Source organism: Hyperolius riggenbachi, chromosome 1 (genome assembly GCF_040937935.1).
Source record: "Hyperolius riggenbachi isolate aHypRig1 chromosome 1, aHypRig1.pri, whole genome shotgun sequence".
Classification (NCBI taxonomy): Eukaryota; Metazoa; Chordata; class Amphibia; order Anura; family Hyperoliidae; genus Hyperolius; species Hyperolius riggenbachi.
Window position 1 is genome coordinate 555217779 of NC_090646.1, and position 27812 is coordinate 555245590.

At 44.1% G+C, this 27812-nt stretch overlaps 1 protein-coding gene across 1 annotated transcript in view; it reads left to right on the forward strand.

Moving 5' to 3' along the window:
• Nucleotides 1-22894, forward strand: part of FBXL17 (F-box and leucine rich repeat protein 17) — a 763959-nt gene extending 741065 nt beyond the window's left edge. The window contains exon 10 of the mRNA XM_068247434.1: nt 22048-22894. Within this exon, the coding sequence (XP_068103535.1) occupies nt 22048-22185 (138 nt within the window). The 3' untranslated portion in view covers nt 22186-22894. The remainder of the gene's footprint in view (nt 1-22047) is intronic.
• Nucleotides 22895-27812: the final 4918 nt, after the last annotated feature.

The window sequence follows — 27812 nt, forward strand, 5'->3', positions numbered from 1 at the left end:
AAAATGAATTCATTTCTCATCAAACTGCTATTGTTGCAGCTTTTTTTTTTCTCCTCTTGGTTTAACTCCACAAAGCACGATGCTGGAGGACAGCTCTGGCTGGCTGAAATAAACGCGGTTTTGTTTTTAGCCCGGTGGATGCAAAATGTCAGCTTCCAAAAACACATGCTCATGATGGCTGCACCATGAAAGGCTGTGAAGCCCTAATCACCATATATGATTACAGTCGTTCAGTCGGCAGCCATGGGGAGCGCGGCACAACGCTTCACTTCTCGGGTTCCAACTTCTATGAAATGATTATTTATATTCATTGCAATTAGAGGCACCATTTAATTAAACAGCATGCTTCTCCTAGGGATGATATGTAACGTAAAGACCAACCCCATAATAAACTCAGGTTAATAACCAGCAACTAATTGTATCTGATACAATAGATTACTCTCAATGCTTGGTGGCCTATAAACTATTTTATTTCTTTACTAGAGCTTTCTGTTCTACGCTTGTAATTAGACACGGCGATCTGATAATTAGGCCTTGCATAGATGAATTAGAATTTTAATTGATAACATTGATCTTTGGGTGGCTTCTACAGCAGGAAGCATGTAACCGCAATGGTCTGCAGATATAGGTGATGGGCGCTGGGCAGCACATGACATTTAAAGTGTAAATCCACTTTCGTGAGAAAATATGACTTCCTTTAGGGAAAATATAAGCCTTGTACAGATTTCATTAGGCATTTTTTTTTCTAAACATTACTTACTTTTTCGCTGTGCTGTATCTCTGCTCTGCCAGACCATGCTGAAAGTGAGTTTGGCATGTCTACAGATGAGCTATGTGCACAGATTTGGCATAATAAATTCCCTGCAGCTGTGAGCACGCTGACCTGCACACATGAACTACGTGCCGAGGGTAATAACACAGAAACATGAATATGTGGAGCACATATATCCACAAACAGTGGCTGGGTGGAAGCAAATTTCAGCCGGTGTATAAAAAAAATTAAAGCTGGCTCTGGAATTTACTGTAAAAGGTAATTTTAATAACATTAAGTTACAAGATAGTTGGAATATCAAGCCAATATGCAGCATCATTTCTTTTTATATAAACATTTTATTTGGTTTTCATCTCTTTAAACCACCAACAAAAGAGCTACACATTTTTCAAGCATCATTAGATACAAAGTGACAAATAGTTGAACAGAGGGTATAGAAAACCCCTCAACCCCCCAAAAAATTGGGTCCCAAGACTCTGCCGTCTCTTTCTCCTCATACCTGGCTTTAGGGGAAAAAAAGGACCCAAAATATGGGCAGCACAGTGGCATAGTGGTTAGCGCTCTTGTCTTGCAAGCGCTGGGTCCCCGGTTCGAATCCCAGCCAGGTCAACATCTGCAAGGAGGTTGTATGTTCTCCCCGTGTCTGTGTGGGTTTCCTCCGGGCACTCCGGTTTCCTCCCACATCCCAAAAACATACAGATAAGTTAATTGGCATCCCCCTCAAAAAAAATTGGCCCTAGACCATACATGCACTACACGATACATACATATGACTATGGTAGGGACTAGATTGTGAGCCCCTCTGAGGGACAGTTAGTGACAAGACAATATACTCTGTACATCACTGCATAATATGTCGGCGCTATATAAATACTTAAATAAATATATATAGTTTGTGTGTGTGTAATAATTCCATAGGTTTGTCTAGGTCTACACATCCAATGGTGTCTTTGAGCTTTTCTGCTCCTTAGCATCCCAAGATGTATGCAAAATTATTTTTAATCTAAGGAAACCTACAGAATGTAAAGAAAAAAAAGTTTCACTTACCTGGGGCTTCTATCAGCCCCCTGCAGTTGCTCCGTGCCTGTGCCGTCAATCAACGATCCTCCGGTCCTCCGTCCAGGGCTGGATTTAAGCCAAGACCACATAGGCCATCGCTTAGGGCACCAGGGTTTCAAGGGCAGGTGGGCAGCAGGCTGTACTAGAGGGAAGGGCACCCATCAGGCAAAACTGGAGGTGGGGGGGTCATCTGGATACCAATACTGGAGGGAGAGGGGAAAGGTCATCTGGCTACCTATACTGGAGAGGGGTGGGGATCATCTGGCCATCTATACTAAAGGGGGCTGCTGCTGACAGTGGCCTTGGGTGGTGAAGAATACAAATCCGGCCCTGCCTTTGTCATGGCTTAGCTTCATTTTTCATCGACTGGCCAGTCGATGGCCACTGTGCCTGCTCCGCCCTGGCCGCGTGCACCCTCGATCACGTGCCTGACGCCAGAAGCATCCTGCGCAAGCGCAGTAGGAGAAAGTCTCCTACTGTGCCTGCGCAGGACTCACCCGGCGACGGGAGCGTGATCGAGGATGCGCGCAGCCAGGGCCAAGCAGGCACAGTGGCCATCGACTGGCCAGTCGCTGAAAAATGAAATTCAGCTGCGGCGGGAGACCGGAGGCTTGTTGATTGACGGCACGGGCATAGAGCAGCTGCAGGGGGCTGGTAGAAGACCCAGGTAATTGAAACACTTTTTAAAAAAAAAAAAAAAAATTTACATTCGGTTTAGGTTACTTTAGGGAGCGACATTTAACGAGAAACTGCAAATAACGTAATGAATAAAACTGCTTATTTTTTACAATACTCATTTATACATATTTAGCCCATTTTAAAATCTTTCCTCACTCTGATTTACATTCTGAAATGTATCACAGGTGGTGACATCTTTACTAATGGCAGGTGCATTACTGCGAAATGCTTGTTTACTGTGCATTCCAAAGCCAATAGAAATAATACCTGCTCTCCCAGAATTCTTTTGGAGGATCATTAGCCTAGGCTAAGCATAACAAGGAGAGAGAGGATACATACCAATATACACAAACGTATAGATGTAGGAAATGTTTAAAATGCAGAAAGCAGGATGATTCAAGAACAAGCGACACCCATGCTAACCTAGAAATAAAGAATACATACAGTATATAAGTAGATAAATACTACTTCTACTTGCATAACAGATGTATTGCACTGTCCACGTTACGATTCCTGTGTATTTTATAAAGGAAAATCGGAGAATCCTATGCTAGGCAGTGGCCATCTTGCTTACATTTGAATGAAGCTAATCATGACATCATTTCCTCCCTCCCTCCTCTTGCTAATTGTGTATCGTTACCCGCCCGCCTCCCGGGGTCTTCAGGCACTCCCACTGAGGTATATACTGTACTAGGATGTGTCACTGTAGTCTTATGTCAGTGTAAAAAAAACATGAGAACACTATATAAAGTTCCATAGAGATGATCCATATACACATGTAATACTTGTTTTTCCGTAATTAACACCCACCTCAGAATAAAACCGTTTTGAGTACAACTCCAATCTAAAATATACTATATTTGTGCAGCTAGCAGTGCAAGTGTGACATGCAGCCCTGCCTGGCTATCAGGGTTCTGCATTATGTCCTATTCGCACAGTGAGGGATCCTGTGTCATCCGATCCCTGCTGGCTTCTGCAGAGATAACATAGTTTTCTCATTATACTGTTCTGGCTGGGAGAGAAAAGAAAAACAATCGTCCTAGTCTGTATGGAGCTTTCTGCTACAGCTGCTGCTGCTTACTGGACAGGCTTTTGGGGATGGTCTCCCTGGCTGCTTCTCTTTCTCTCTCTTATTGGCTGGAGAGAGGCACCAGAAGGACAAAGAAGGCTTCTGATTGGAGGTCGGAAGGAACAGGGAAACGAGAAGCCTGAAGCATCAAACAGCGCAACTTCTGCAGGACTAGGTTGCCTAGTGTACACATGGCTCTGTTCCCAGACATTTTGCCATCAGCAAAAAGCTGTCTCAGTCCGCCTCATAGGTTTCAGCCACTCGGGGAAGATGAGTGATGTGGGTGGGGAGGAATGGGAGGGCGAGGGTGGTAAACCAATCAAAGACAAGGAGGGATATAGAAGGAGGGGAAATAAGGAAGAGAGGAGGAATATATTATTGATAAAAAGAACCCCCATCGTGCAACTGTTTGGCGACGGTGTTAAAGGACCAGTACGAAAATGTAATGTGATAACTCCAAACCATAACTGCAGAACATTTGTTTAAAGTGTGGAATACAGGATTAGCATCTGTATGCCACTGGAAACACAGACCAGTTTCTACTGAAATTCGATTATTATGGTGACAATCCCGCTTTAATGTATAAGTGGATATCCCAATTCATTTATCGCATTCAACTATATACCACTGTAGTTCCTCTTTAAAATTCTAATCCGTGATGAAAAATTATGTAATTCTGATTATATTTAAAGTGGGATTGAATTGCCCCACTAGTAAGCTTTCTGTGATAGAGGTAAAGACAGAGCCGGAAAAGAAGAAGTCTGTGGTAAGTAAAAATATTATGAATGTAAGTACAGAAGAATCTCTTTATAATAAACTCTTAAGGGACCTGCTTCAGTAGTACTACGGTATATCAGGATTCATCATGCATTGTATAATGAAGCAGGCACATGGTCTGGACCTAGGGACTGCATACCTCCCAACATTTTGACATAAGAAAGAGGGGCACTTAGGCCACACCCCTAATAAGGCCCCGTCACGAACACTGTGAATACAGTGCAGGAGACTTGGGGGCCGCCGGCGCCACCATAGGCCGTAATAGGCCATAACTTCGGCGCCATCAGAAGACTACTTTTAAAACACAATAATTCGGCTTCCAGCAATTGCTGGAAGCCAAATTATTTCATTCCCCACCATCCATGGCGGCCTGGAGAGGGAATAGTATTTAAAATGGCCGGGAACTTGTGCAACAGCAGGATCAGCCATATACCGGCTGTGTCCTGTGCCCAAGTCTCCTACGCCGATTCCTCTCGTACTCCCCGGCACACCCCTAGTCACACATACCATAAAGATTTCAAAGGAAAAATATGTTGTTTTATAATTCAAACCACATTGGTCCTTTCTATCCTGGTTCATTTCCCTTCATATTAACATTTGAAAATAAGAAATATATCAATTTAAAGGATATAAATAACACTTAGAGTATATTAAAGACAGTTTATTAGGAGAAAAATATATATATTTACATAGATCTGTACATGAGTCCTGAAAGAGGGACAAATGAGGAGGAAAGAGGGACAGGTTCCCAAAGAGGGACTGTGCCTCCAAAAGATGGACAAGTAGGGAGCTATGGGACTGAGTTTACTATATCAGAGTTTACGATAACAAGATTCTACTGTATAAACATTAAAAAGTGTATATTGATTAATCTCAGGTACATTTTAACCGGATAGGAAGTGGTTAACTTTAGCATTTAGGTCATACTATTGTCAACATTGGGCTCCTGGGTGCTGAACAACTTCATTCATAGGATGTCAATCCACAGCATCTGGAATTCTTAATTGCAGTGAGCGCAGTAAGATCTAAGAAAGATTTGCCACCTAATTATTTAATAAGTCTTAGATTTGTTCAGAACAATCAATGAATAAAAACACTTGGCTATCCCTTTTAGATGTACAGAGAAGAACATCTTCTAAAGGTGATAACTTGCTTGTACTAAAATGTTCTTTAATGTCCTTGTTAGCTGTTAATACTACATGCAAAAATAGAGAAATTCGAGGGAATTCTGTACACTTAAAAACATATTACTGTAATAGTTGCAAAGAAACAAAAATGTATTTAAAAATACAATCGGAGTAGATTAAAAAAGGAAAGGTATTTTTTTAATAAAACAAAGTAACAATATGGCTTGTGTACCACTGATCATTGCTACATAATTTTTAAAGGGTAAATGCATTCATTCATGTTCTTCTTTTCTACCTGTCTGAACGTAGAACTAGGTTTCCTTCTTTCTGAAGAAAAAACGAAAAAGACCCTCTATGTTCTAGCCACTAGAGTTGTAGGCAATATACAATTAGTGTGGCACCCCTTATTTCATTTTACTGCGATGGTCAGAGAAAGTTAACCTGCATTAGTAAAAAGGTCAAGAATTTCATAATCCATGCCCAATTCCTTACACACTCTAGTATTCAGAATGAAAGTAGTAGATTTAGAAGAGGCATGAGTGGTTTTTTTTTCATCTTTTTTTTTTTTTTGGGTGGGGGGGAAACCGGTCCAAGCACAAAAATCTTTTTCAGTTTCTTTTTATGGGCACGTGGCCCAGTTATAAATGGAATACCGTATATACTCAAGTATAAGCCGACCCCCCAACATTTACCTAAAAAATGGGAAAAAATGCTTGACCCGAGAATAAGCCGAGGGTGAGAAATGCAGTGGGCCTATGGTGCAGAACAAAGCATTGTGTGATTGCAATCACATACATACAGTCATAGTTACAAACTTTAGTTGCCCAGTAGTTGTTTCTATATTTTTCTGATTAGTGTCCGCACTGTTTCTGAGTGCTACTGGTAAACTTTGGTGGTCCTGTAATCCCTGCCTGCCAGAGCAGAAGTTATAGCATACCACTTTGTGCCCCCCCCTCCCCAAGTGTCCCAGTATCCCCCCAGCATACCGGTACATGTACAGTACTTGAGCTTCTGTTGCTCCTGGTTACTGGCCTGCACTGTGGTGATTGCATATAGTAAACTCCAGCCTGCCGGACAAGACGTTCTAGCATACCTCTTTCTGCTCCCCCCTTTGAGTGTCCTATCCCACCGCATATGTACAGTACAGTACTTGTCGTCCCATCTCTCCTGGTTACCGGCCCATGCTGTGGTGATCACGTACAGTAAAACTCCCGCCCACAGGACCAGATGTACTAGCATACGTCTGTGTGGTCCCCCGAGTGTCCTATCCCCCGCATATGTAAAGTACGGTACTTGTGGGTTCCATCTCTCCAGGTTACCGGACCGTGCTGTGGAATTCCCTCTGCAGCTTGTTAGCTGCAGGCTCGTTGCTATGACTTCACAGTGGTGCACGTGATAAGAGGCGCCACTAGAGGGTGTCATAGTGACGAACATGCGGTTAACAAACTGCTTAGAAAATTTCACAGCGCAGGCCGGTAACCGGGATGGAAGGAACCACAAGTACAGTACCTTACATATGCGGGGATAGGACACTCGTGGGACCACACAGAGGTATGCTAGGACGTCTGCTCTGGTGGGCGGGAGTATGCGATGTACGCGATCATCACAGCACGGGCTGGTAACCGGGAGAAATGGAACCACAAGTACCATACTGTACATATGCCAGTTGATCGGACACTCGGGGGGACCACACAGAGGTATGCTAGGATGTCTGGTCCTGTGGGCAGGAGTTTTACTGTACGTGATCACCACAGCACAGGCCGGTAACCGAGAGGAACAGAAGTATATATGCCCGGGGATACTGGGACACTCGGGGGGGGGGGGGCACAAAAAGCTATGCTAGATATTTGCTCTGGCAGGCAGGAGTTTACAGTCCACCAGTTTGTCAGTAGCACTCGGGAGACAGCGCAGACACTGATCATAGAAACACCACCGCTTTGCATATGCAGATGTGGTCTTTTATCTTGCGGTGGATGGTACAGGAAGGAGGGGGGTTCTGCTTACGACTGGAGTATAAGCCGAGATCCCCACTTTTGGGCCACTTTTTCGGTCTCAAAAATTCGGCTTATACTGGAGTATATACAGTAAGTGCTATGTAGGTGTTAAGTCCTACTAACAAATTTGCGTAGCTTTTATAGATAAGGGCAGCAACATTGTTGGTGTAGGGGTGTGTTTATTTTCTATAAGATGCTCCTGACCATAAGATGCACCTAGGTTTAGAGGACAAAAACCATGGAAAAAATATATACTAAACCTGGTGCATCCATGGTGAAGGGACATCTTGTGAATTATCCCCCCTTTGTACCTCATGTGCCCTTGTACCTCATGTGCCCTTGTACCTCTTGTGTCTCCCTGTGTACTCCTCTGCCCCCCTTGTGTCCTCCTGTATCTTCCATATGTCTGCCTCTGTCCTCCTTGTGACCTCCCCTATGCCCCTTTGTGTCCTCCATGTGTCCCTGTGTCCTCCTCTGCATGGACACAGTACAGGAAGCACCTGACATTGCGGCGGGTTGGAGGCTCGTATCAGCCGGCATTCACTAGTCAGGAACTCCCTTCATTGGACCATAAGACGCAGTGACTTTTCCCCCCCCCCCCACTTTTGGAGGAGAAAAAGTGAGTCTTATAGTCCAAAAAAATACAGTAGTTATAGGTGCACTCTAAAAAATGTTTTCATGTATAGTTGGTAAATTACCATTATATAATTTTGTGTTTGCAAGTTTATCTTCCCTGGAAAATCCTTCCCGACTCTTAAAATGCTTATCATCTATATCAGTTGTGTTTGTCATACTGGCTATTTTAATATATTTTTGCTGTGAGAACATAATGTAATAGTGTGAAGCCACAACAACAGTTTGAAGGACAACTGTATAAAGGGCTTTACACTGTACACTTGTCAGGTTAATAGTATCATTTCATGTTAGACGTGACAAACATGAAAAGGTTTTTAACGTCTCGGCTGCTGAATGACTAAGTTCTAGCTAGGAGGTGAATGCTAGGACTTGCCAGTCAAGAGTCATTCTCTGTAATGCCAATGGCCGGTGGCTGCAAAAAGCACAGTGCTTCCTGGTGCCCTTTTCTGTGTTTTGTTGTCAGTTAATTGGATAGTTCCAGTGTACTGTATAAAAACATTATGCCAGACTTTATGCTTGGGTGACCGTGTTAATGCATAACTGTCAGTCACTAAGGAGGTGCAAGCTAAGGGGGCAAAGGTCAGGTTGCCAGGGAGGAATGCAAGGAGGTATCAGTCAGTGGTGAGGTGCTTGGGTTCTGTTTTCCATTGTTGCAGGTACAGCTTTGTAGTTACATTGCACACACTGAACATTTTTGCAGTCATTTTTTTCCCTCCCACATCCCAAAACATACAAATAAGTTAAATAGCTCCCCCCTAAATTGGCCCCAGACTAAGATACATAAACTGCATGGTACATACATAGACATATGGATATGGTAGGAATTAGATTTTGAGCCCCTCTGAGGGACAGTTAAGTGACAAACCATATACTCTGTACAGCACTTTGGAAGATGTCAACGCTATATACATACTAAATAATAATAATATTCTACATTAACCCCCTTGGCGGTATGATTCTTTCCGGATTTTAGGGTCTAAAAGCGGTGCAATATTTTTGCAACCTTTCAGACCCTAAAAGCTGGAAAACATCCTGCTGCCAAGGAGATCTGCAGCAGTTCTGCAATCACTCACCTCCCTGGGATCCAGCGCTGCAGTTATGCCTCCATCCTCCTCTAAAGTGAAATTGCCGGCTATTGTCATGATCCGGCGATCTCACCAGCAGGAAGGAGAGCCCCAGTGGAGAGGAGGAAGAATGGCAGCCAACGTCGGGATCCCCCGGGAGGTATGTAAAACCGGCAGCTGCTCGCTATATTCTGCACAGACCTCCCTACCCCCAGCAGAGGTTGGGATTACCGCTCTTAGCTGCGGTTTTCTACCCCAACCCTAGCGCGGGATTACTGCCAAAGAGGTTAAAAGAGGAAACTGAACTTGGACCAAGTGATATGAAGGCAGCCATATTTATTTCCTTTTAAGCAATACCAGTTGCCTGGCTATCCTGCTGATCCCCTGTCTCTTATACTTTTAGCAATAGACCCTGAACAAGCAGGCAGCAGATCAGGTGTTTCTGACATTATTGTCAGATATGATGTTAGTTTCATGCTTGGTTCTGGTGTTATTCAGACACTACAGGTAACTGGCATTGTTGAACCACCCTGGCGTTCAATTTCCCCAGGATTTCCGTGCAAAAAGTGTTTTAATTAATTTCCAATAATTTTCAACCATTTTTTTTTTGCAATCAATTTTTTTTTATATTGAATGCAATACAGGTTATTGTATTGAATTCAATAAAAAAAGTGTTTGCTGCAAGATGTTGATGACGCTGTGTGACCCTGGTTTCATCAACGCCGATCGGTGGGGGACATGTCATCCCGAGGGAGAAGCAAAATCCACCAAGGGACATGGAAGAAGGCACTGGGTAAGCAATCAGAGGTACGCGACGAGGGATCAGCACGCCAATGGTGAGTATAAGACCCAGATGTGTGGCCAGGTATATAGGTAGCCAGATGTGTAGCCAGGTATATAGGGAGCCAGATGTAAGGGTAGTCAGGTGTATAGCCAGTTATAGGTAGCCAGGTGTGTAGCCAGTTATAGGTATCCAGATGTGTCTCCCCCCCCCCCCCTCCCGATTTCCTGCTCCCCCGTCTGAAGCCCCTCTATGGGGGGCTCCCCCTCTATGCGGTGGGACCCTTCTATGCGACGGGGGGGGGGTCCCTTTCTGTATGGGAGTTGTCCCCCTTCTGTGCGGGCTGGTGGCCGGGCGGGGGCTCCCCCTCTATGCGGTGGGCGGGGGGGGGTCCCTTCTGTACGGGCTGGTGGCTGGGTGGGGACTCCCCCCTCTATGGGGGAGAGTCCCCTTCTATGCGGGCGGGCTGTGGGTGGCCTCTCTCCCTCCCTCATACCATTTCCTCTCCCTCCCAATCCCCTCTTCTTCAAACCCCCCCCGATCTGAAGCCCTTTGAGGCCTACTCACCCGAGGGCTCTCACCAGCGGCGGCAGCAGCACTTCCTCCTCCATCGCCGAAGTCTCGTTCTCGGTGTAGTTACAGTACGAGTCTTGGTGACGTCACCAAGCCTCGTACTGTAACTACACAGACTGGGACTTCGGCGATGGAGGAGGAAGTGCTGCTGCTGCCGCTGGAGAGAGCCCTCAGGTGAGTAGACTCAAAGGGCTTCAGATCAGGGGGGTTTGAATAGGGGATCGGGAGGGAGGGAGAGGAGATGGTACGAGGGAGGAATAGAGGCCACCCACAGCCCACCCGCATAGAAGGGGACTCCCCCCATAGAGGGGGGAGTCCCCGCCCGGCCACCAGCCTGTACAGAAGGGACCCCCGCCCACCGCATAGAGGGGGAGACCCCGCCCGGCCACCAGCCCGCACAGAAGGAGGACAACTCCTATACAGAAAGGGACCCCTCCGCCCACCACATAGAAGGGGGAGCCCCCGCCAGCCCTGCAGAACTCTGCCTCGCTGATCCGCTGCCCAGGGATTCCCCAGGGTGGCTGGATGCTAGTTCTGCACGCTGGGGGTAGCACAGATCACTACCCGCAGCGTGCACTCAGGCATCCAGCCATCCTGGGGAGTCCCTCTGATGAGGGAAAAGTGAAGCCGCGGGGCAGACAAACAGGAAATCTCCCTTGCAGTATTGACGAGCTCAGCTCGTCCATACTGCTTTCAGCATGTTTCTGCTGGACAAGCCAGGCTTGTCAATACCGCCAGGAAGGCTACAAGGAAATAAATATGGCAGCCTCCATATTCTTCCCACTTCCGTTGGCCTTTAAAATGAACCCAAGGTGAGACACTTATAGAGGTCTCCTTATTTATTTACTTTTAAACAATACCAATTGCCTGGCATCCTACGCCTCTGTGCAATAATTGTTTAAACAAAATTAGGCAGGTGTATAAATTTGGCTACCACAAAAAAGAAATGAAATCAATATTTAGTACATACTTCTTTTACAGAAATTACAGCCTCTAAACGCTTCTTGTAGATTCCAATGATAGTCCGAATTCTGGTTGAAGGTATTTTGGACCATTCCTCTTTACAAAACATCTCTAGTTGATTCAGGTTTGATGGCTTCCAAGCATGGACAGCTCTCTTTAACTTACACCACATATTTTCAATTATATTCAGGTGTGGGGACTGAGATGGCCATTCCAGAATGTTGTACTTGTTCCTCTGCATGAATGCCTTAGTGGATTTTGAGCAGTGTTTAGGGTTGTTGTCTTGTTGAAAGATCCAGCGCAGCTTCAGCTTTGTCACTGATTTCTGGACATTGGTCTCCAGAATCTGCTGATACTGAGTGGAATCCATGCATCCCTCAACTTTGACAAGATTCCCAGTCCCTGCACTGGCCACACAGCCCCACGGCATGATGGAACCACTACCATATTTTACTGTAGGTAGCAGATGTTTGTCTTGGAATACTGTGTTGTTTTTCTTCCATGCATAGCACCCCTTGTTATGCCCAAATAACTCAATTTTAGTTTCATCAGTCCACAGCACATTATTCCAAAATAAAGCTGGATTGTCCAAATGTGCTTTAGCATACCTCAATCAGCTCTGTTTGTGCTGTGAGCAAAGAAAAGGCTTCCTCTGCATCACTATCGCATACAGCATCTCCTTGTGTAAAATGCGTCGAATGGTTGAATGATGCACAGTGACTCCATCTGCAGCAAAATTGTGTTGCAGCTCTTTGGTGCTGGTCTGTAGGTTGACTCTGACTGTTCTCACCATTCGTTGCTTCTTTTTTCCAAGATTTTTCTTGGTCTGCCACTTTGAGCCTTAACTTGAACTGAGCCTGTGGTCTTCCATTTCCTCAATATGATCCTAACTGTGGAAACAGACAGCTGAAATCTCTGAGACAGCTTTCTGTATCCTTCCCCTAAACCATGATGGTGAACAATCTTTGTCTTCAGGTCATTTGAGAGTTGTTTTGAGATCCCCATATTGCTACTCTTCAGAGAAAATTAAAAGAGGAGGGAAACTTGCAACTGGCCCCCTTAAATACTCTTTCTCATAATTGCATTCACCTGTGTATGTAGGTCAGGGGTCACTGAGCTTACCAAGCCAAATAATTAGTTCTAAGGGTTTTGGAATCAATAAAATGACAACAGTGCCCACATTTATGCATCTGCCTAATTTTATTTAAACAATTATTGGCCACTTTCTGTTAATCCTGTAAACTTAATTTCACTTCACAAATATCACTGTGTGTGTGTCTCCTATATGATATATTTAACTAACATTTTTTATCGTAACAACCAACGATTTATACAGGAAAATCATGACGATTAACAAGGTTGCTCAAACTTTCGCATCCCACTGTATTTGGTAAGACCCACTCTACAACCTAACTGATTTCACCCATCTGGCAGCATCAGGGGTATTCTTCAATGTTTGAGAAATCAGTCTGGTTTGAACATGGGCATTACCGAATATGCTGTTTTTTTGACTTCCCTAGACAATGCCTGAGCAAGTAGCTCTACTAATCTCAACATGGAAGAACATCTAGGTCACTCCTGCAAGACTTTGGGCAGGGATTGTCCATAAAGGAATACTTAAGTGGAAAAAAAATGATTTTAACTTACCTGGGGCTTCTTCCAGCCCCCTGGAGGAATTGTCCTGTGTCCACGACGTCCTCCTGGTCCCCTTTGGTAAGCAGCAGCAACCCCCAAAAAGCTGGCTGGTCACTGGGAGTCGGCGGCTACTGCGCATGCGCACTCTGAGCGCACTCCCGCGGCCGGGGAGCATTCTGCGCATGCACTTTTCTTTGCTTAAGGGTTCTTTTAAATACGGTCCCGCCACAGCAACCTCTTGAGCAAGACAGTACAAACTTTATTGAGGTAACTCCTTTTATGATCAACTGTACACAGTTTTCTTGCAAGATTTCAAAACATTACGTTTCTTCTTCTGGTACCATGCAGAACTGGATCAGAACTGCACAACATACATTCTATTTTGTACAGTTCTCATCCAATTCTTTATTATATCTGAAGGGTTAAAATCCCTGGCCTATGAATGGCACATTCTCTCCAGTCCAACTTTGGTCACACATGTAACACTCACTCGTAACTAATTACAGTCATAAAACTCTTGGAAAACTGATTACAAAAGGTAAATATTTCAAGATGGAGGCTTTATAGCATTAACCCCTTCCCGACTGCCTATTGCTGATAAGCGTCGGGAAGGTGGCAGCCCCAGGACCACGTAACGCCGAAAGGCATCAAGTCCTGGGGTGGGGTTTTACAGGGGATCACTTGAGTGACAGAGCTCCGCTCCGTCATCAGTCTACCTGCAGCGATCGCCACTAGCAGACTGTTAGATGGTGAAACTGCTGACTGTTTACATTGTACATCGCTGCGATCTACAGCAGTGCTGTACTGGAGACAGCTGTGTCACTCGGCTGTCCCCTGGAAAGGTTTCAATCTCATAGGCTAATGCCTATGAGAGAGGATCGCTCTGATTGGCTGGCAGGGGGGGGGGGGGGGGCACTGTAAGAATTCTGTAAGTCCTCAAATGCCAGGCTAAGCAGGTGGCTTTTCAGTCTGGATTTGAATAGCTCCAGGGACTGGGCATGGTAAGGAATTCCAAAGGGTTGGGGCAGCATGACAGAAAGATCTGGCTCCAAAGGTTTTGAAGTGAACTCTGGGAACGGACCAAGTTTAAGAATCCTGTTGATCTATGGTTACTATTTTTTTTCTCGTTTTATTTATACAGTTCAGGTTTTGCTTTAGAGTGGATCCGAGATGAACTTTTACTCATTGCATAATTGTGTTAATTTCCTATTGTTTATAGGGCATTCCTCAAGCCAAATAGTTTTTTGTTGTTGTTTTAATACTCTAATTCCCTATAAACTAAACAAGCCTCGCCCACAGCCTTTCAGAAAGCCTTGGCATTTTCAGACAGTAGCAAGGGCTCATGGGAGTTCAGTCTGGGCAGGAGGAAGGGGAGGTATTACTAGCCACAGATTTCAGAGGCAAATGGGAGGAGGGAGGAGGAGGGGGGATTAGGTTTTTTTTCACAGGCTGAGTGCTGAAGATGCAGATAAGCTTGCCTGTGTGTAATGTTTACAAACAACATGGCTGCTGTCATTGTATCACAGGAAGAAATAATCATATTCTATTGAAGCTGTTTGCAGCTAGATTTGCTGTGTAAACTATCTAAACTTTAGAGAAGATATATAGACAAGTTACTTATTATAGTTAGTTTTTCATCTCGGATCTGCTTTAAATCCACTCCGGTTTTCATGGATCACTTATGTGTTTTGATCTGACCTATTGAAAACATCAGTGTGCATTCACAGTCCAGTAAAGCAAGAACAGGAAGACTTTCAGTAGTTGTAATGTACAGTATTCTGTTTAAAAACATATTTCCTTCAACACTTTATGCAGTACACACAGCACAAGCAATAGAAATACCTTGATTGTTACAGTGTTATTTTTTATTTTCTAAGCGTAACTTTAAACCTATATCTTGTATAATTTTGTATATTGGCGAAACGAAGCAAACGTCAGCTTGAAAGCAAGTGTATCCACAAGCTGGGATTCATTGCACATTGATCCCCTGCATCACACCAGGATTGTGCAATGGCAGTAATTGAAGTAATCATCTCAGTAGGACGCTGGGTCTTTATGTTTAAGCTAAACAATAATTGGAAAGCATTTCTTTAAAAGTGCATATGTTTGTAACCATGTTTATAAACTGCCATATTGCATGGAAGCAAACAATAACGTCATGTGCATATTTTGATATCCAGCAGAGATCTTATTCACCCTCTTAAATATGTTTCCCTTTTAAAAGCGCTAATTGTTATTGTGAGCAACTGAGAAAAGGAATTCTGTTAATAGCTGCTTTTCATCCATGTACAGTAGAATGCTTATTAGCCTGCTAATGCATGCTACCCCAATATATCTTAGTCATTGGGCCCGTGTACTTTGAGGTTTTTCAAGGACAACTAAAAGACATTTTTTTACACAGTAAAATAATAATAAAACAAAAAGGATTAATGCTTGCTCTTGCTTCCCATAGTCTGACTCACAGAATGTATACAGTTTGTGAGGTCACATATTTATGTGCTCAGATTAGCTACAGTAAAGGCTCACAGTGCTTTAGTCAATGACATTTCCTGAAATAAGAATTTTCTGCTTTCTTCAGATATGGAAATAGATAGATATTTATTATTTCAAACTATAGCAACCAGCCTTGCTGTTGTTGTGGGGTTACTATCCTTGTCCAGGATGTTTTTTCCCCAGCATGCATTAATGTAATATTTATTAACAGTTTTCATTTTAGCAATGTGAAAGTCAGGGTATTACCTTGTTTGACGATATGAAACACTGCAGTGATGATATAATGTAAGGTCCAGCAAGCTGCTTAAGGCAAGCAGTGCAGTTTGTATTAGCCCTGGTGTCCACATATTGCCCCCACTAGTCTTATGCACCTCCATTTGACCATGTTTCTGCTGCTGTCATTGTAATTCATAGCATTGGCCAATCTGAGTTTTCCATTCAACACTCCGCTTCCCAGGTGACTAGTACTAGTGAAAAATGCTTTGTAGCAGAGTCTAGATGCTATGATGGTTGTATTTGCTATGGACAGCACGGTGGCATAGTGGTTAGCACTCTTGCCTTGCTGGGTCCTCAGTTTGAATCCCAGCCATGGCACCATCTGGAGTTTGTATGTTCTCCCCGTGTCTGTGTGGGTTTCCTCTGGGCACTGTGGTTTCCTCCCACATCCCAAAAACATACAGATAAGCTAATTCGTTTTCCCCTTAATTGGCCCTAGACCAGGATACATACACTACAGGATGCATACATAGACATAGGACTATGGTAGGGATTAGATTGTGAGCCCCTCTGAGGGACAGTTAAGTGACAAGACAATATACTCTGTACAGCACTATGGAAGATGTTGGCGCTATATAAATACTAAAAAAAATATAAATGATGATTTGTTATATTGCCAATTTTCCTGCCAGACATATTTCACACTCTCATGATCCACATTTTGGATGGAAGTTACACTGGAGCCAGCATGTGCCAGTGTATGAAGCCAACAGCATCCTCTTGGGAGGAAGAAATTAACCAGTCAGAATTTTCTTACAAATATTCCATGGAGAACTGATGGTCATGTGACCCTTTCAATGCTTGCTCACATGAGCCCCTACACAGGTTCCTTTAGCAGAGGATTATGAAATGATTTATGTGCTTGTTATAATTTCTAAAGATGTGGAAGTTTCCAGTCCTGATCTCCTTTTACAGAATGTAGTCTCCTGGCTGCAGTGCTTATCCACTCTTTACATTATCTTCTAAATTACTCACCTGGAATAAGTGAACAGCAGGTGGCAGCAGGTCACCATTACAGCTAAACAGCTTACATTTTCACAAGGTGGTCAGCAATGGAAGCTTCCATATCTTGTTTTCTGAGAGGATTACTTTAAAAGAAGTACTTCACCCACAGCTATATTATGGTGAAGCTGCAGGAGAGAAGGGTAAAGGAGAAATGGTAAAGCAGCAGGAGGGAAGGAGAGATGGTGAAGCTGCAGGAGGAAAGGGGGAAGGAGAGATGGGAAGCTGCAGGAGAGAAGAGTGAAGGAGAGACAGTGAAGCTGCAGTAGGGAAGGGTGAAAGTGAAGACAGTGAAGCTGTAGGGGGGAAGGGTAAAGGAGAGATGGTGACGCTGCAGGAGGGAAGGATGAAGGAGAAATGGTGAAGCAGCAGGAGGGAAGGGTGAAGGAGAGATGATGAATCTGCAGGAGGGAAGGGTGAAGGAGAGTTGGTGAAGGTGCAGGAGGGAAGGAGGAAGGAGATATGGTGAAACTGCAGGAGGGAAGGGTGAAGAAAAGACAGTGAACCTGCAGAAGAAAAGTGTGAAGGAGAGATGGTGAAGGTGCAGGAGGGAAGGGTGAAAGAGAGATGGTGAAGCTGCAGTAGGGAAGGGTGAAGGAGAGATGGTGAAGCTGCAGGAGGTAAGGGTTAAGGAGAGGTGGTGAAGCTGCAGGAGGGAAGGGGAAAGGAGAGATGGTGAAGCTGCAGGAGGGAAGGGTGGAGGAGAGATGGGAAGCTGCAGAAAAGAAGGGTGAATGAGAGACGGTGAAGCTGCAGGAGGGAAGGGTGGAGGAGAGATGGTGAAGCTGCATGAGGGAAGTTTGAAGGAGAGACGGTGAAGCTGCAGGAGGGAAGGGTGAATGAAGGAGAGATGGTGAAGCTGCAGGAGGGAAGGGTGAAGGAGAGACAGTGAAGCTGCAGGAGGTAAGGGTGAAGGAGAGGCGCTGAAGCTGCAGGAAAGAAGGGTGAAGGAGAAACGGTGAAGCTGCAGGAAAGGAGGGTGAAGGAGAGACAGTGAAGTTGCAGGAGGGAAGGGTGAAGGAGAGACGGTGAAGCTGCAGGAGAGAAGGGTGAAGGAGAGAGAGTGAAGCTGCAGGAGGGAAGGGTGAAAGTAAGACAGGGAAGCTGTAGGAGGTAAGGGTGAAGGAGAGACGGTGAAGCTGCAGGAGAGACGGTGAAGCTGCTGGAGGGAAGGATGAAGGAGAAATGGTGAAGGAGCAGGAGGGAATGGTGAAGGAGAGATGGTGAATCTGCAGGAGGGAAGGGTGAAGGAGAGATGATAAAGCTGCAGGAGGGAAGGGGGAAGGAGATATGGTGAAGCTGTAGGAAGGAAGGGGGAAGGAGAGATGGTGAAGCTTCAAGAGGGAAGGGTGAAGGAGAGATGGTGAAGGTGCAAGGAGAGATAGTGAAGCTGCAGGAGGGAAGGGGGAAGGAGAAATGGTAAATCTGCAGGAGGAAAGGGGGAAGACGAGATGGTGAAGCTTCAAGGGGGAATGGTGAAGGAGAGATAGTGAATCTGCAGGAGGGGAGGGTTAAGGAGAGATAGTGAAGCTGCAGGAGGGAAGGGTGAAGGAGAGATGATGAAGCTGCAGGAGGGAAGGGGGAAGGAGATATGGGGAAGCTGCAGGAAGGAAGGGTGAAGGAGAGATGGTAAAGCTTCAAGAGGGAAGGGTGAAGGAGAGATGGTGAAGGTGCAGAAGGGAAGGGTGAAGGAGAGATAGTGAAGCTGCAGGAGGGAAGGGTGAAGGAGAAATGGTAAATCTGCAGGAGGGAAGGGTGAAGGAGAGATGGTGAAGCTGCAGGAGGGAAGGGTAAAGGAGAAATTGTAAATCTGCAGGAGGGAAGGGTGAAGGAGAGATGGTGAACCTGCAGGAGGGAAGGAGAGATGGTGAAGCTGCAGGAGGGAAGGGTAAAGGAGTGATGGTGAAGCTGCAGGAGGGAAGGGGGAAGGAGAGATAGTGAAACTGCAGGAGGGAAGGGTGAAGGAGAGATGGTGAAGCTGCAGGAGGGAAGGGTGAAGGAGAGATGGTGAAGCTGCAGGAGGGAAGGGGGGAGGAGAGATGGTGAAGCTGCAGGAGGGAAGGGTAAAGGAGTGATGGTGAAGCTGCAGGAGGGAAGGGGGAAGGAGAGATCGTGAAACTGCAGGAGGGAAGGTTGAAGGAGAGATGGTGAAGCTGCAGTAGAGAAGGGTGAAGGAGAGATGGTGAAGCTGCAGGAGGGATGGGTGAAGGAGAGACGGTCAAGCTGCAAGAGAAAGGGTGAAGGAGAGCTGGTGAAGCTGCAGGAGGGAATGGTGAAGGAGAGACTGTGAAGTTGCAGGAGGGAATGGTGAAGGAGAGACTGTGAAGTTGCAGGAGGGAAGGGTGAAGGTGAGACAGTGAAGCTGTAGGAGGGAAGGGTGAAGGAGAGATGGTGAAGCTGCAGGAGGGAAGGATGAGGGAGAAATGGTGAAGGAGCAGGAGGGAATGGTTAAAGGGGAACTTCAGCCTAAACAAACATACTGTTATTAAGTTACATTAGTTATATTAATTAGAATAGATAGGTAATATAATCTTTTACCCACCCTGTTTTAAAAGAACAGGCAAATGTGTGTGATTCATGGGGGCTGCCATCTTTGTCATGGGGCCATCTTTTTGGTTGAAAGAAGGTGACAGGGAGCATGAGACACAGTTCCAACTGTCCTGTGTCCTGATAACCCCTCCCAGCTGCACACACTAGGCTTCAAATGTCAAATTCAAAATGTAAAAGGAGCAGGAGGGAATGGTGAAGGAGAGATCGTGAATCTGCAGGAGGGAAGGGTGAAGGAGAGATGGTGAAGCTGCAGCAGGGAAGGGGGAAGGAGATATGGTGAAGCTGCAGGAAGGAAGGGTGAAGGAGAGATGGTGAAGCTGCAGGAGGGAAGGGTGAAGGAGAGATGGTGAAGCTGCAGGAGGGAAGGGTAAAGGAGAGACGGTGAAGCTGTAGGAGGGAAGGGTAAAGGAGAAACAGTGAAGCTGCAGTAGGGAAGGGTAAAGGAGAGACAGTGAAGCTGCAGTAGGGAAGGGTAAAGGAGAGACAGTGAAGCTGCAGTAGGGAAGGGTAAAGGAGAGACAGTGAAGCTGCAGTAGGGAAGGGTAAAGGAGAGACAGTGAAGCCGCAGTAGGGAAGGGTAAAGGAGAGACAGTGAAGCTGTAGTAAGGAAGGGTGAAGGAGACAGTGAAGCTGCAGGAGAGATGGTGAAACTGCAGGAGGGAAGGGTGAAGGAGAGACAGTGAAGCTGCAGGAGAGAATTAAATAATTTAAGGATAAAGTAACACACCCTACTGTCCACTATTATACTCTGGGGCCATGAAGGCTAGGTTTTATTATCATTTCTCCTTGATAAATGTTTTTTGTGTGGCTTTGAATTCTGAGGTGGCTTACTTCAATGGCTTAGAGCTCAGCTAAGCTATGTAGTGGGCACTATTTATTGGTGTTGTCACAGTGGAAGTAAAGTTCAACTTTTCCAATACATGTGTCATCTATTTAGGTTTTTATTGTTTTTAACATATTCTATCACATTTGAGCACCTCTTTCCCTGTGTTCCCCTCTATTACACCAAATGACTTCACTGACACCCTTGGGGATCAGATCAGCCATATTGTTTGTTTAAAGTACCCCAGCAGGTGGTGATGCACCCCAGTTGTACATGTACCACAGGTTGGGAATCATTGGCCACAATTCACTAACATCATAATGGTGATAACACAAGTGAAAACATATCACAAAACATCAATCCACATTGTAAATGTCACTTCACTAGTAGTGTTCCCCAACCCTAGCCACAAGGCCCACCAATAGTGCATGTTTTATGGAAATCCTCACAGGTAGTTAATCAGCTCTGCTGAGACACTAATTACCCCACCTGTGCATGTTTGTGGTTTCCTGCAAAACATCCACTATTGGTGGTCCTTCAGGACATGGTTGGGGAAATCTGCACTAGATAACCTGTCATTATTATTAGTAGGGTTTTAAGTTTTCAATCAATTTGAGCATCCCATTCACATTGGAAATTAATATTGGCTCGTCTACTAGGCCTTACAATAATAAAAACAGATAGAATAGTTAAAAAAAAAAAAGCTGCAGACAAAACATTCAAAAACCTGTTAAGTGGTGTTTTATGTCCAAAATATATGGTACCTTTAGCTTAACTTGTAGCTGCTAGTGTGACATAATCATTAGCAATTGTTGTGTATATCATTTACATAGACTGAAGTAGAAGATTTGTAGCTGCTGCAAGTCACTAGAACTTGTCAGCTGTATGTCAAAGCACTAATCACCTGTAGTGTGGAATGTACTTTTCAGTAGACAGCTAAACAGTGGAGTTAATGGACTTTTATGCTTCAACACAAGAACCTCTGGAGCTCATTTGGAAGAAATGACTATAGCAGCAATTCTCAAAATGGGTTCTGCTGCACCCTGGTGCATTGCGAGCACTTCCATGGGGTGCCGCGGACTGGCCTAAGGGGAAAGGAAGAGCTTTCACCCCAGGCCGCCTCTTTCGCTTGCGCTGATTATCTCCAGATAAAGGCACAGCGGTGGATACGATTCTCACCTGCTCCAATTAGTTTATGGGTTCGTCCGTCGATATCAGCGGTCGGCCTCTCTCTACTTCTTGGTTCTTCTGCGTGTCACATAAAAACTTGTGGCTTGCAGAGTTTCAGTGGGTAAAAAGCATCTGGCTGGTGATGAGGATGGATGAAGACATTGGAGCAGGTGAGACTCTGACCCACCGCTGCGCCTTTCTCTACAAATAGAGTCTCCACCAGGGATGCCATGCCTGTACCAAGAAATCTATTTTAGGAAGGAGTGGACACCATTAGACCAGCAGGAAAGCTGTTTGGGGAAGGGGAGGGACCACTGTACCACCAGGGAAGCTGTTTGGGGAAGGGGGGCACCATTAGACCACCAGGAAAGCTATTTTTTTGAGGGGGGAGTAGACCAATCGGGACCACCTAGAAGGGGCATTGCACAAAAGGAGCACTAGAAGTCTAACATGAATAATTTTTATCTAAAGAGGGGTGCCCTCACCTGAAAAAGTTTGAGGACCACTGGACCTATAATCTGATGTCACGTACAGCTTATATATGTTTCTACCTTAACTGAGGTTGTCCTTTTAACCAGTTTGTCCTTTCTCTGTCCTCTCTGCAGGTGCATCCCGACACGGTGGAGAAATTGGTCAAGCAATATCCGCACATCACGTTCAGCACTGTTTATCAGGACTGCTTGAGAACTTTAGAGCGGGCTTATCAGATGGGATGGACACCGAACGCATCCTCTGCCTCCTAACTGTGTGCAAAACAAGCCATTTGTTACGAAGTTGTCATAAATATTGCTGACGTCGGACATTTTTTTTCCCTCCAAAATAGTCTACACCACATTGATTTTCTCTGTTTTAAATATATTTCCCCCTTCAAAGTAGCAGCGCTTGCGAGGCGCTGTGTGGTTTGCAGGGAGTGTTTTATAGGAGCCGTGTATAGCGTGTGAAGTAGATTTTGCAAGGTGCTTGGTTGGCTTGTGAGATATTGGCTCTTTACGGCTGCCAATGGAATGGATTGATATTTTGTGTGTGAAAAGAGATTACAATATGTTCTGATAACATATAACATGCATAATAAGAGCATGCCACTTCTGCTACCATCAGATTCCCACTTTTTTATATTCCTTCTAGAGAAAAATGTGTATTATGCGTTCTTCTGGATTGTTTTTTGCTTACATTGTTCTATCTGATCAGTATGCTTATCGGACCGCTAATTAATCCGATGTTTGTGAAGCCTACAGGACAGTGACTTTACTGGAGAATCTGAAGTTAAAATTCGCTGCTCAGTAACCCATCCATCTTATTATGAATACCCTATGGCAGTGTTTCTCAGACCTGTCCACGTGTCTCCCCAACGGTGCATGTTTTACAGGCAGCCTCACCTATGCACAGGGTGGGATTATTAGTGTCTTAGCTACATGGAATCCACCTAGCTGAGACCCTAATTACCCCGCCTGTGCATAGGTGAGGTTACCTGCAAAACATGCACCGTTGGGGAGTCACGAGGACAGGTTTGAGAATCAATGCCTTATGGGAGCATTTGTCTCACCTGTTCCTTGGCATATATAAGTTCTGCTATTATTTTTATTTTTTCTAGTAGGCAAAACTGAACTCCTGGAATCACAAATAAAACACGTATCAGAACTGCTAGACTTGTCCACAAAAAATCATGTAAACCTAAAGAAGAAGGGTGACTTTCGTCACGTACTCGTATTATTAAAATCATGTGTGATTAATCGCATAGAATTGTTAGGAAGACGTAAGACTGGTCTGTATTTGTTGTAAAACACACAGTAATGCATGGTTGCAATTAATCACACAATAATCCAGATGTGTGTGATAAATCACAGCTAAATAGTAATTTGTAGTTCACTCTGTAGAGAATCTACTGGACCATCTGTTTAATAAGCATAATTATCATCACTAGTACCAGAGATATACAGTAAGTTACATACACCACTCACCTTGCCCTCACAAATCATTTCAGGCCTAATGGACTAATGTAGGGTAAAAGTTACACGCGCAGGGAGCGCACTGCAATTTTACCATTTTTAGCACAGGGGGAGCACCAGCTATTAATCCATTAGCAGCACATCACCTACCGCAGCAATGCACATATTGCTATGGTATTACGTGTTTCCCCGGCAAGGGGGGGGGGGGGCAATGGATGTTACTCCATTAGTGCCACGTGCATTACTGGTTTATAACATTGCTGTGGTAATGCACATGCCAGTTAACATCTTGTCTCCTCCCCCTGTGCTAGTAACAATAAAATTACCATGCCCTCCCTGTGCATTGCAACCTTACCATACTTTAGTGCATAAGGCCTATGCTGCTGGTTGGAGCTTTTTAAAGAGTGACTCCACCCAGCATATGATGGTGCTAGTGGAGCTGAGTGCTGGTATTATAGTCTGTAAGGCCCAGTGCACACCAAAAACCTCTAGCAGATCTGCTAATGCTAGAAGTTTTTGAAGCAGATTTCAGAGCGTTTCTAGGCATGTTTAGAGATGTTTTCTAAACATGCCTAGCGTTTTTTGGAGAGTTTTTGTGTAGCAGATTACATATATTTTTACAGTAAAGCTGTTACTGAACAGCTTCTGTAACAAAAACACCTGGAAAACCTCTCTGATCTAACGTTTTGCAGAGCAGTTTTCCACTTTCCTATACTTTAACATTGAGGCAGAAACGCCTCAGAAATAAAAAAAAAATGCTTCAGCCCCCGAGTTTGCGTTTGTGGAAAAACGATCCTCTCTGGTGTGCAAGCCCCCTGCAAGCGTTTAAAAAACAAACATTCCGAACCGCTCTGGTGTGCACCAGCCCTCACTGGGACTCCTGCTGACTGGGGTTTTTAATTGCTTGTATCCGATCATGGCATCATTTTTTGTAGGGATTCCATGTCATGTCAACACTATTTTTTTAAATTAACCCTCTCAGATTTTAAGTTTTTTTGTTGTTTGTTTGTACCATGGTCAATTGAAACCATACCAGTTTTTAGCTTTCTATGTTCACTAGTCTGTAAACGGCACCTGAACTGGCAATAAATCTATGAACTACACATGCCAGTGTATGTAGTATGGGGTTCTAATGCTTACCTTAACATCAGTGTGGATGGGGTAACCTCCATTGTGCCACTCAAACCTCTGTACATGGCTCTGACTAGAGCTAGTCGCATGGAACAGCACATGCTCTGTACACTCATGCTTCCTGTAATTGTTTGCTCCTGCTGGGCTGTACACAGGATCTGAGGCTGGGAGTGGCCAGGTTTGTGTACTTGAGAAGTGCCACTCATGCCTAGAACATTCTCGGCTTCTATGCACTGCCCGATGGGAGCCCAAAATTACAGGGAGTGTCCAATGGGGAACAGAGCGGGGCAATGGAAGGCAAAGCAATCCAAACTTATGGACAGGTAAGTAGAAGCACCCCGTACTGCACACGTTCACGTGTCGTTTTATAGGTCTGTGTATATTTAGTGTTCTTTGATACTCTCTTAATTAAGAGTGAGGGGGTGGGGCAGATTTTATTTTTATTTTTTTTAATTAATTTTTTTTTATAGACTATGGTATGGAAATACAGTATATAAGGTTTGTCTAAACCACTTCTCAGAAAATGTTTATTTTTTAGTTTTTTATTGTTTAAAATTGCATGACTACAGAATAACTTTGCCCATAGCAGCCCCAAATGAGTCTCACAGGAAAGCAGTGCAGCCAAGTGACTTATTCCAATGCTTTGTTTCTTATAAGTCAGTAATCGTTCAGTCCATGCATACCTAGCAACATAAAACACAACACTAAGCCAGCATTTTTTTGAAGGAAAAAAACAACAGACTTTTGTAAAGTTTTGAAATGGAACATTTCTGCTTACACTAGATTATGTCTCAAATTCAGTACTGTTATATTTTCTGTAAAACAATAAGGCATGATATAGATAACTATATAGATTGTATCAATGTAAACTGAGTGATTATCAAATGGCATATATGTGTGTTACAGTAAGGAAAATTAAAAAAAGAAAAAAAAATTAAGTGTACTGTTTTGGATGTTTTTATTTCATTGTTATGCTTTTGTTATACAGTAATGACTCATAGCATACAATCTCATTTCCTCAACCCACTCCTCTACATTAAACCAAATTACACTTTAAGGCCTCTTGCACACTGCAAGCGATTCAGATTCAGATTCCGCTTTTTAATCAGTTTTTACATCCGATTCAGATTCCGATTTGCAGTGTGCAGGGAGCAAACTGCAAATCGGAATCTGAATCGGATGTAAAAACTGATTAAAAAGCGGAATCTGAATCGGAATCACCTGCAGTGTGCAAGACGCCTAAGGGTTTCTGCACACCTCCTAACAACAATGTTGGAAATGTCCTCACCCACTAACCTAGACCTCCGAAGTTCCAGCTATATCATGCTGGGGCTTCTGTTCAGGTCTTCCACTGCTTCTGGCCACCACATTATTGCAGTAGTCTGGCCTCCTGCTGTCACTGCTGGCAGAGGATATGGTGCTCATGCCACACACCCTTTGCCACTGCGAGGAGTGGAAGCACAGCTGTTACAGCTACTGACTCACTCTCCCCATAATGGTTGTGGGTGGGAAGGGGGGGCTTTGCAAGAAGAGCCAAAGTGGCCTGGTAGAGTTGTGGTCTTGAAGTTGAAGACCCCTGTAGGAAGTATGAGGAGTTTTTGACATGGTGAGATGCTTATTAGCCAAGGAGAAAAACTGAGAGGATAATTTGGGGTATGTTACACCAAGCTGTATGTTTTTGCCATGGTTCCCAGCAAGTTTTTTGCTTTATTTTTGAAAATAATTATCAGTTGTAGTTTTTGTTAGTGGGAAGTTAAAGAGAAACCATAACCAAGAATTTAACGTCATCCCAATCAGTAGCTTATACCCCCTTTCCCATGAGAAATCTTTTCCTTTTCTTAAACGGATCATCGGGCAGGTCTGGATGGCTAATATTGTGGTAAAACCCCTCCCACAGTGTGATGTCAGGACCATGGTGCTGACAATTTCCTGCTTGTGAACCTTATTGCATTGTGGGAAATAGCAAGCAGCATCTCCTTCCACTGACATCACCTGCAAGCAGTAAAAATGTCACCATATGATAAATATCAGAATGTAAATCAGGGAGAAGAAAGATTTTACAACGGGCAAACACTGACTAAATCATTTATACCTAATAATTAAAAAAATTAAGCACTTTTTATTACATTATTTTCACTGGAGTTCCTCTTTAAAGGCCAGTTAGGAAAAAAGAGTAGCAATATGAGGCATAGAGGTTGATTCATTAACCTATATCACGCTGTGCAGCATGAGCTAAATAGCTTACCGCAAGGTAAATGTTAAGCACGCTACGTGTGCTACAGGCAGCGTAGCATACATTCTTAAGGTGCGCGCGCTCCTTGTCAATTACGCTTGCTAATGCAGCACTACAATACTTGACTAGTGTGCCCACTACTATGTGAATTAATGTAGTAGAAGGCACGCTAGTCAAGTGTCGTGGTGGTTCACTAGCACGCACAATTGACAGGGAGCGCAATCATCCTAAGAACCCACGCTATGCTGCCGGTAGTGTGCACGAATAACATTTACCTTGTGGTAAGTATTTTACTTGCACTGCACACCACAATATACAGTGCTGCCCATAATTATTCATACCCCTGGCAAATTTTGACTTAAAGTTACTTTTATTCAATCAGCAAGTAATTTTTTAACGGGAAATGACATAAGTGTCTCCCAAAAGATAATAAGACGATGCACAAGAGGCATTATTGTGGGGAAAAAAAAACATTTCCCAGCTTTTATTTACATTTGAGCAAAAAGAGTCCAGTCCAAAATTATTCGTACCCTTCACAAACTGTCAGTCTGTGGGAAAATCCAAAGTTCTATACCATTCCAAATAGTCCAAGCTGTTCTAAAGCATCCTAAATACCCTGATTAATTGGGAACAGCTGTTTTAATCAACTCAACAGGTGAAAAACACCTGCAGTCGGTTTGTGGACAGTCATGGCTTAGACAAAGGAGCTCAGTGAGGACCTGTGGCTGCTCAAAAGTCAGGAAAGGGCTACAAGGCCATTTCTAAATGTATTCAGGTTCCAGTGGCTGCAGTGCAAAGTATTATTAAAAAATGCACTGCGGAAAACTTTTTTTTTTTTTTTTTTTAATATCTTTATTTATATCATTTCATTTTTACAAAATCAATCCATAAAATCCAAGACAGAGATATTCCCTTCTAGCCGCATACAAAAGTTACTTTTATCCAAAACAGGGATTTTCTTTTCTTTCTTCTTTCCTTCCTCTCTTGCTACATATGGAGCTTCTTTACTCTAAACATCTCGCTTTACCGTACTACATCTGCCAGGATCCTCCAAACCTAG